At 37.9% G+C, this 10,005-nt stretch overlaps 2 protein-coding genes and 1 pseudogene across 2 annotated transcripts; all 3 read right to left on the reverse strand.

Moving 5' to 3' along the window:
• Window positions 1-331: 331 nt before the first annotated feature.
• Window positions 332-756, reverse strand: LOC125371096 (ribosomal protein S12, mitochondrial). The gene is given in 1 exon segment (XM_048379165.1): window positions 332-756. A coding segment is annotated over 1 exon segment (378 nt). The 5' UTR covers window positions 710-756.
• A 6-nt stretch (window positions 757-762) lies between these two features.
• On the reverse strand, window positions 763-1,115 carry LOC125371097 (NADH-ubiquinone oxidoreductase chain 3). The gene is given in 2 exon segments (XM_048379168.1): window positions 763-1,092; window positions 1,095-1,115. Coding segments are annotated over 2 exon segments (351 nt in total).
• Window positions 1,116-3,566: 2,451 nt separating this feature from the next.
• Window positions 3,567-4,884, reverse strand: LOC125369895 (annotated as a pseudogene).
• Between the last annotated feature and the right edge of the window lie 5,121 nt (window positions 4,885-10,005).

Raw genomic sequence — 10,005 nt, forward strand, 5'->3', positions numbered from 1 at the left:
TTGCAAAGAAGTGACATAAGCTCCTCTAGCAAGTCTTCTATGGAGGAAGGAAGCCGGTGAGTAGCACTAAGGTAACTAACTCATTTCACTAGTCTTAAGGGATAGTCAAAGGCATTAGTCTCATATGTTAGTATACAGATTCCTCAAGGAATTATTTTTATACGAGCACTAATAGTATAAGAAAGAGTGCAGTAGACAAAATTCTAGGTCATTCGGAAAGGCTCCATTTAGTTCTATTTTAGAGCGTAACGTTGTGGTTGTTCCCTCTTCTTTCAGTCAAATGACTTCGTACCTCTCCTGACCGAGAAAAACAAGTTCTAGAGTCTTGCATTCATATCGATTTTGGTTTTTTCGCACCATATTTTGATCTACCTCTTCTTTGATCTAGAATTCCTAGCAAATGCTTGACTTCTCGAATACAATGGGATTTGACACTTGGCAAATCTTTTGCTCTACCTCCTCTTATTAAGAACATAGAATGTTCCTACAAATTATGACCTTCGCTTGGAATCTGAACAAATATATCATGTCAATTGCTCAACTGTACTTTAGCTATCTTACGTAGAGCTGAATTAGGTATTTTCAGTGTTATCGTCGAAACACGCGGGCGTACTCCTTGATTTTAGGGACATTGATCCGAAGCTTGAGTACAGTCCTTATGCTGTTTTTCTTCTCCACCATGAAGAATCAATTGATTTAGTGTAGGCATCACTCTTTCCTTTGTCCTTCCCCCTATTTTTTCCCTATCACTAGTGATTACTCTCAATCCGAATCACCCATTTTCCATTCATAGAGAGACCTAATCATCAAAATCAATAAAAAGGCCATCATGGACTAAAATCCAAACAGATCAGTCTTGTTGGAAGGTACTGCGCAAGGAAAGAAAAAAGTTACTTTCGGATCAAGGATAATAAATAAAATTGAAACAAGATAGAATCGTATATCGAAATGACTTCTGGCATCATCGGAAGGATCAAAACCACATTCGTAGGCTGATAGATTTTCTGGATAGGTTGAACTACAAGAAGCAAATGGAAAAGGAACACCAGGTGGGATCAAAAAAACTAGTGGACTGATCACTAAATAAATAGAAAAATAGGTGCAAATTCTGACATCACCACAACCCATTTGGTTCTATCAGTCCTTGCTCGTAGAGCGGCATACCTGAAAAAAAGATGAAAAAGCCCATCCTGCAACCTTTTTTAGATTTTAGAAAGAGGGGGTTCCCTGGGGCGAATCGTACATTTCATGAATTTATTGATTGAATGAATCATCTTTTAGTTCATCCAAATATTGCCTATGTAGAGATAGTATTTTAGAGCTCAATTTTGATAGAGATTTTTTTTCCACCAGACCCAATTCAGTCAGATCAGTACCATAATCTAGATTGCTCGGGCAAGGCTTGAAGTCCTTGGTTGGGCAGGCTGTAATGAATGATTGTTGTTCGAGAACAAAACAATAAGACTTAAGGGTTTCGCTTTCACTCTTCGCTTAAAGTCACAACTTCATTGTTAAACTTTCACTATTGCAAGAATATAGCAATCAAGGACGCTCAGTTGCTTCGCGTATTACGAAAACTGCATTGCCCGAAGTGCATACTGCTAGAGCGTGGGTGACTGGTATGCGTAGGAGGTGCGCCCGAAGGGCAGCGACAGTAGTATGGCTCCAAGTGCCATTGCGTCATTGAGATCTGTGCTGCAGGATGGCAGGGACTTCGACTGCCTGGTATCGAGTGAAGAGAAGGGATGGTAGGCTTAGTAGGGCTCCAACCTACAATATCACGAGTGGTACGTTTCAACCAATTAAACCATGAGCCCTTATGGATCTCTACATGCAATTCGCTCACTTTGGGAAGAGCGGACGGAAAGAGGGGGCCTTTGCTCTATCTGCTTCTTACTCTTTCCAGGAATGGTGTGAAGAATTCAAAAAAATGATTATCTTATTGTTTATAGATAGATATAGAATATCATATATCTATTTTAAATTGGAATAACGCGACTCAAATAGGGGGAGGCTCTCTATTTGCTTGCTCACCTTTCGGAAAGGTTTCGCCTATTTGATTCAAAAGGCACTACTAAACTACTGTAGTACAGCTACTATTTCTCAGTAGTACAACAGAATGTCGTTCTCCCCAAAAGCCCTTCGTATTTTGCCTTACTAAAGTGAAGTACCAAAGTTGCGCTCAATGATTTTCGTAACCCAACTCCTTAGTAGTGAGTTTGAGAGTGGTAGGGCAACCTTCAGTATTTCGATAGTAGTTGAACAAACAAGCTCACTAATAGCTTTTTTTCTTTAGTTTTTTTTAACTTTTATTTAGTTGACCCTATTGACTCAAGGTTAGACAAAAAACAGACTCACGTTTATAGGAACAGGGAACCTTTCTGTAGTGGGTTATAGGCTTTAGTTGTTTTGGTACTTTTTCACCACTAGTTATTATTTCATTTAGTAGTAACCGGTTATTCACCTAGTGTAGGCTTGCTCCACCCAACATGTAGCTTAATGACCGAACTCGTTGGCTACACAAGCCAGCTGATCACTTGATAGTGTTAGCTTTTGTCAACTGAAGTAGCGTAGCACCAACTGATAGTTGATAGAGTAGACAGAGCGTGACTTGGGGCCTCGTTTGAGTCATGTTGCCGCGAGTAGAGTCGTTTATGCTTTTAAAGGATTCTTACCTACTTGTTGTGTCTCTCATCATAAGACAGCCGACCGATACGAGAGATTGACTTAGGGGTAATAGTCTGTTCGAATAGAATCGTAAACAAAACTGCTCTATCGCTACACCTGATCTATTTACTTACTTACTCTTACGCCGCTAACGTGCCCCTTTGTCAAACAGCAAACTTCCAATCTACTTTTGTCAGGTTGGTTGCTCGGTGACGTAGATGGCAAGTCCTTCTTAGTTTGTGCATGTGGTCTGACACAGGCATGTGCCGAGCGAGGAGTAGTTTTCCATGACTATGACTCCTCAATAACCGTCCATCATAAGACTATTCCGGGACCAAAAGGATGTCGCGCATCCATTGCCCTTCCCTTTGATTTTAGTAAGTAACTTGAAGGCGCAAGAGTAAATCTCAATCAACCATATTTCCTTTCTTCACTAAGAATGCCTACTCACAAATTGGGTTTGAATCAATATAATTTTAATATTTCCCCATTGGGGTGACTTTTCGTTTAGTCGATTGTGATAGGTCTGTCGTCCTCCTTATTATAGTCCTCCTAAAATCAATAACATTTCATCGAAATAGATCATGTATTTTCACCGTACTGTGGGAAGTCCTATGCATAATCAGTACTATAGCCCGCTACTAATACTAATACTAATAAAATAAAGGTGATGTCAGTCTATTATTCCTTATATTATAGGAAAGTCAAAGTGTTTTCTTTTAAGAAAGCATATGGTTCCATTTTTCTTTCGTTAGTTAACCCACCTTTTTCTAAAAGGGATTTAAGTAATTCTAGTTTTATACTACTTGGAATGGCTATTTCATATTGAGAAATTCTATTTAGTGGCATTCGATCACGGAATCCATTGACAGCTGCATAAATGACTAGAATTTGTTTTCCAATTGGAAGTGGTACATATTGTGGTCATTTCGGTACTTCTGTAAGCCTTGCGCCTCTATTGAGTAATGCCTGAGTCGCAGCATCAAGGTCTGAGCCAAATTGAGCAAGGGCGGCCACTTTGCGATACTGTGTCAATTCAAGTTTTGAAATACCACAGACTTGTTTCATAGCTTTCAATTAAGCGGCAGACTCAACGCGACTGACAGATAAGCCGACGTTAATAGTAGGTTTAATTCATCGATAGAAGAGCTTTGTTTCCAAATAAATTTTTCCATCAGTAATGGGGATCACATTGGTAGGAATATAGGTCGATAGGTCTCTAGCTTGTGTTTCAATGACGGGTAAGGCGATCAAGCTACCTGCACCTGTCTGGTCCAATCGTTTAGCGGCTCTTTCTAGGAGGTAGGAATATAAATAGAAAACATCACTTGGGAAAGCCTCACAACCTGGTGGTCGGCATAATAATAATGACATTTGTCGATATGTCGCGGCCTGTTTACTAAGATCATCATAGATTATTAATGCGTGCATTCCATTATCGCAGAAATATTCCTCATGGCACACCCAAAATATAGGGCCAGAAATTGCAAAGGAGAAGGATCCAAGGCGGTGGCTGCTACAAGATTGGAATATTCTAAAGCATTCTCTTATGAAAGAATTTGAACTAATTGTGCCACGGTTGAGCATTTTTGTCCAATCGCTACAGACATAATATAATGTCTCACTCTCAAAGGTGGCCCTTGAGTTCATTTGCTTTTGATTTAATATGGTATCGATAGCAATAGCTATTTTTCCAGTTTGTCGGTCCCCGATTATAAGTTCTCGTTGACCACGGCCTATAGAAACCAAGCTATCTACCGCTTTTAACCCTGTTTGCATAGGCTCGTGCACAGATTTACGTTCAATAATCCTAGGGGCTTTAACTTCGACATATTTTCACTCGTGATCACTTAGAGCCCCTCTTCCATCAATAGGTACTCCCAACACGTCGACCATACATCCTATCATAGCCTTTCTTGCTAGAACATCCACAATAGATCTAGTGCGCTTGACAAGATCTCCTTTAATAGCAGTATCACTACCAAAGACGACAATCCTTACATTTTCATTCTCAAGATTCAACGCTATTCTTTTCACATCACTGGAAAGTTCAACCATTTCCCCAGCTTGAGTCTCATTCAATCCATAAACACGTGCAATCCCATCTCTAATTGAGACCACTCGATCAATCTCCTCCACTTGAAAATTTATGTAATAGTTTGTACTTTTACTTTCTAATAGAGTTGTTAGTTTTGCAGCACTGGAAGAAAATTCCATGATGATGATGATAAAAGAAATTCAAATTGATGTCAAGGGAGAATGTCGCTGCTAATAGATCTCGCCCAGATCAAGGGCGGTGGTTTCTTTTAGAAAGAGAGAAATGGGTAAAGAAGGTGCTACCGCAACGATCATGCTCAAGACTTTCAAAGATAGCATTGAGATTATTCATTGAATAATCATTCCCATTCTTGGTCTTGAAAAATTTTGCCCCATCCAAGAGCTAAACCCTACCCAGCTCAAACGTAATAAGATTCGCTTTTTATTATTAAAGATGGATTAGGCCTTCTCGAAAAAGAAAGATGAATCAAGAAGCTCCCCCTTTCCCCGGTACTGGCAAACGAGCTTTATATAAATTTTTGAGAGGCTTTCTCCACCAATTCGTGGATCAGTGTAGTTGAAATTTCCCTCGGGGGAGGGGACTTCCACCAGTGGTTGCTCAAGAATCAGCGGTGGCGCTGCCCTCTTGGATGATGTTGACCAATGGCAGAATAGCTTATAGGAGCTCATTTCCTAGCATCTCGAGTTGATAATTCTCATTTCTTTATCTTACATATGCAATTATTGTTTTCTCAAGAGAAAATTCTTTCTAAATTCAAGTATAGGCGTCGGCAATTAATCTATTTTTTGACTTTTTACAACCAATGAATAGGGAAAAACTAGTTCAGTTTGACTATTTCTTAGGAGTAGTTGCATTATAGTAGGCAGAAAATCAGTAGTGCGTTAACTTATCAGTTCATTTTCAAACAACCAATAAAAGCCCTAAAAAGCCATCTTTCATAGGGCTGATGTATGATTGCCTATTAATGGACTTTCTTGGGCCTTTTTGCTATAGACACTTTTGCTAATAGATCTAGCACAAGGAAGATTTATCGCTTTAAGATTTATGAAGATCGGAAAATACTAGCTCTAACAAAGATCGGATTCACCGCATCCCACACTTTCCTATCTAGAAGATCTGCTAAGTGGAAACTTAATATCTATTATTCATTCTTCATCTCGGGGGTAGTGATTCAAGTTCAAACTACTTATAGTTGTAACCTATCTTATATAGGGCTAGTCTTCAGTCTACCTGAGCAGGGTTCAATCAGCTACACTAATCTAAGACCGGATTTGCCACATTTTATCTAATAGGTCTTCTAAGCCCTTTTCCTATCTCTTTTGAGGTCAAGGAATCGATTCAGAACCTTCTATCTTCTACGGGCATAGAAGGGCTATCAAGATAGACTCGTACCCACCTAAGAAAGGTGGGATTCTATCTCCCACTATACTGCCTATCCAGATTACCATACTCACTAAGAGACTTGATTGCTTACTCTCCCTTTCTTGGTTATTCTCCATATTCACTATCATTGCTTATGCTTGGCATACTAAGAAAGGAAGGATTGCCATGTAGGGTTGGGCTTCTTAGTGAGCCTTATTGTGCCTAAGCTCATAGAAGCATGAGGAAGATTTATTCCTAAAAGCTAAGAAAGATATATTAGAAAGAGAATGCTACTACTTCGATTACCAATTATCCGCCTTATCCACGCTTTGACTTACCTTAATGATTGGTTCCCGTAGACAGGTATTGCTTCAATGCCCTTGCTATCTTTAAAGGTAGAAGAAGGTTAAGGAAGAGCAATGCTCACCTTACCATACAATAGTAGATTGGTGCATTGGTAGCTATTACGGATTCTGGCTTGGGATTCTTAAAGCTCTAAAGAAAGGCTAAATAAGGTAGGGAATCAAAGACATGCAATGAATTGAATAAAGAAGGCTGGCAAGGTAAAGATAAAGCTCCACACATAGTTTTAGTTCAACACAAGACTGAATCAAGCTGATAATTGGCAAGGTCCCACATAGTTGACATAATAGCTTTTCTCTTACTTATGAAGCATTTGGCGGTATCGTATATAAGATCACTCGCTACCTTGAGAACAGTGAAGGCAAAATCTTATTAAGAAGAAGGCTTTGTCTTGTCGCTTCGTATGTCCTATGGTAGGCTAAACCGGAAAGAGAGAGTAGTCATCACCTTTAATGTAATACCCAAAATTTTTCTTTTTAATAATAATAATAACTAATAAGAATTGTGATGATAATAATAAAACACTAAAAGTCTTATAGTTTAAAGGATATAATTAGAATAATGAGTTTTTATTTAATTTAATTTTAATTAATTGAATTGAGATGATTTAAAATAGGACTTTAATGCTAGATAAAAATAAAGGGATTTATTTAACTATATTTAATTAGTTTGATTTTTAAGTAATTAATTAAGTGATTTATACTAAGAATGAATTACATTCTTTTAGATGTCACACTCTATAATTTCCCAATATGAATTAAATATTATATTTGAAAGTTATAAAAGAAATAGTAAATATTATTTTTATAAAAGCAATTATTGGGAAATGACAAATTTTAATTAGCAAATGGTATTGGACTAAATTGAAAAGTAGTCAACAAATTGATTATTTAAGTTAATTAAGTGTTAGGATTAATTTGACAATTAATTATGAGATAGGGGCTAAAAGTATAATTGCATAAATATGGGGTTTAAATGAGAATTTTGATGGTTGGTATTATTGTAATTAAATATGTCGATAAGGGGCATGTTAATAATATTACTATTAAAAGCAAGGGTAAATAAGTAACTCTTTATTTTTAATAATTTTAATTTGGCACAAAACAAGTAGTTAGGGGCTTAATTGAAATACTAAAGAAAAGCTGGAGGGTTAAACAAGAATTTGCAGGGGGTAATAGTTAGTAATTAAAAAAAAGAGGGACTAAATGGTTGTTAAGTGAAAGTTGGAGGACCAATTTTCGATAAAGAAAGAAAGAGAAAGAGGCGAAGAAGAAGAAAAAGAAGCAGAGGAAGGTAGAACTGCCATAAATGGTAGGTGGAGGAGAAGTCACGTTTTAGGTGCGGTGGCGACAGTTGGAGAAGCAGCTGTTGACGACGAGCATGATGGTGCCGGTGGCAGCAGTTGGAGGCAACGAGAGGCGTGGAAATGGGGAAGAAGGTAGCAGCCTTTTTGACACCGTTCATGGTATTTCTAGCGTCGATAACCACTGGTTTTGGTGGCAAACGACTCCCCTCGGCCTAAGCTTCAATTCGGCAGTGGTAGTGCCAAAAATGGTGGCTGGAGAAGAGAGTTTCAACAAAGGGAAGGCAACTGAATTTTGGATTTTTCGAGTCAGAGTTCATGGATGAACTCCCCTAGTCTTAAGCTTTCGAATGACACTAATTTTGCAGCGATCGGACTTCATTCGAAAATGACGGTCAAAACTGTCCATGATTCTTCGGATGATCGGAGATTAGATCAGAGAATCAGGTGCTAAAATCATTGTCTGCGTGTTATTTCGAGTCCGTAGGCACGCTCGAATCCTCGATCGGACTCCGACAGTTGAAGGCGAGTCGACCGATTTATCAAGCATCTCAGTAATTCTTCAGCCTGTTGATTTTAGAGATTGTTAATTAAGAATTTATATTGATTAATTATTTTATTATTTTTTAGTGAATGTGATGGAGTTGAATTAGTTTAAATACCATAAAATTATGGGTGGGTTGATTGTTAAAATAAATATTATGCCGGACTGTGTATAAAATAATTATGATCTGTGGTGTGTTGCAGAGTCAGAAAAAATGATGTAGTTTTGCTAGCTCAACACCCGTTAATTAATTAATGATTATTAGAAGTGTTTCTGGCCTATTCTGGACCCATTATACGGGGGGTAAACGTCCATATTTAGGGGAGATTCTGCCAAATTTTCGGTAGAGTTTTTCTGAGTCGAAATTCTTAGACAGTCAATTCTAGGAGTCTAGTCCTAGGGTTATTTGTTAAATATTTTATTTTATTAATTGAATTGTTCTCATGAATAGATAATCCATCATTTCAACTCGCTCCACTCGAGGCATAGGAGCAGAGCAAGGGGGTCATCAGAACTATGAGTTAAAGTCATATTTTTCAGCAGTTCTTTTTCTCTAGCAGCCCGAATTCCTTCATCTTTGGGTTTAATATAATTGATTTTATTGGTGTGTTTATTTTTAAAAAAAATTCTAGATTCTCCACAGTAGTAATTTTAAAACTTATTATTTTGTGTTGGCATGTTAGTTTTGCCTAATTGTACAAGCAGACTGAAGTAAATATGTAGTATCTGGGTGGTTAAATGTTAGTTATGAAATAGTATTATAATGGACAAAATCTGGATTATACTTTGATTGAGTTTGCAAATGGTCAGGCTTGCTACGAGTTTCGATGGCCTTACGCCTACCCATTCCCTAGCACTGTCACAGGCCCACAGATCGGGTCGTGACAAGTTAGTATCAGAGCCTAGGTTTAGATTTCCTTCGACCTAGAATAGCATTCTTGGTACTACGGAGCTAGGATCAAGTCTGTCTTTGTTTGTTTTCATTTACTCTAGTTTCAGCATTTACTATTAGAGACTCTATCATTTCTCTTTCTTATGAGCTTATCTTTGATTTTGTATTAAGAATAAGCGCAGTAGCGATAGCAAAGTCAGATATTTGTAGTGAGACCTATACTCAATGGTGGTGCACTTCCTTTTGTGAGATGTTAGGAAGTGCAGTAGATTCATTGTCGTTTCTATAAGTGATTAGTGCAAACCAGCCTTAGATGCTTCGATTGTTGTTTTGATGGTGGGCAATATAGTTTAGGATTAGTGCATAATGTAGTTGCGGTGATGCCATAAATTTCCTCGTCATCACATCCGGTATCGTCTTAATGAGTAAAGTTGGCCTCAGTACTTAAGATGTCGAGTAGAGACTCATGGGTGTAAGAAGAATAAGAATAGTGATTGGTCTGTATCTTGACGCTCGGAATCTAGAGAAGCTTAAGTGAACACTACTTATTTTTCTAAGTAGAACATAAATGTTTCAAAATACTGTGCCTAGTTCCGCAAGAAACTTATTATGGAATTTCATTATTAGGCATGCACATTTCCATAACTCATTTTCAGGACATGCATCATACATCATGCATTGCAACCCTTTGGTGATAAGGGGTGTCATCACCCTGGTGTGCAATATTATAGAATTTTATAAAACGAAAATGACTATAAGTTAGAGAAGATTCCTATTATTCGCGAGCTTACCCAGATTCCTATAAGTTAGAGAAG

This window comes from Ricinus communis, chromosome 1 (genome assembly GCF_019578655.1).
Source record: "Ricinus communis isolate WT05 ecotype wild-type chromosome 1, ASM1957865v1, whole genome shotgun sequence".
In the NCBI taxonomy this organism is placed as follows: domain Eukaryota; kingdom Viridiplantae; phylum Streptophyta; class Magnoliopsida; order Malpighiales; family Euphorbiaceae; genus Ricinus; species Ricinus communis.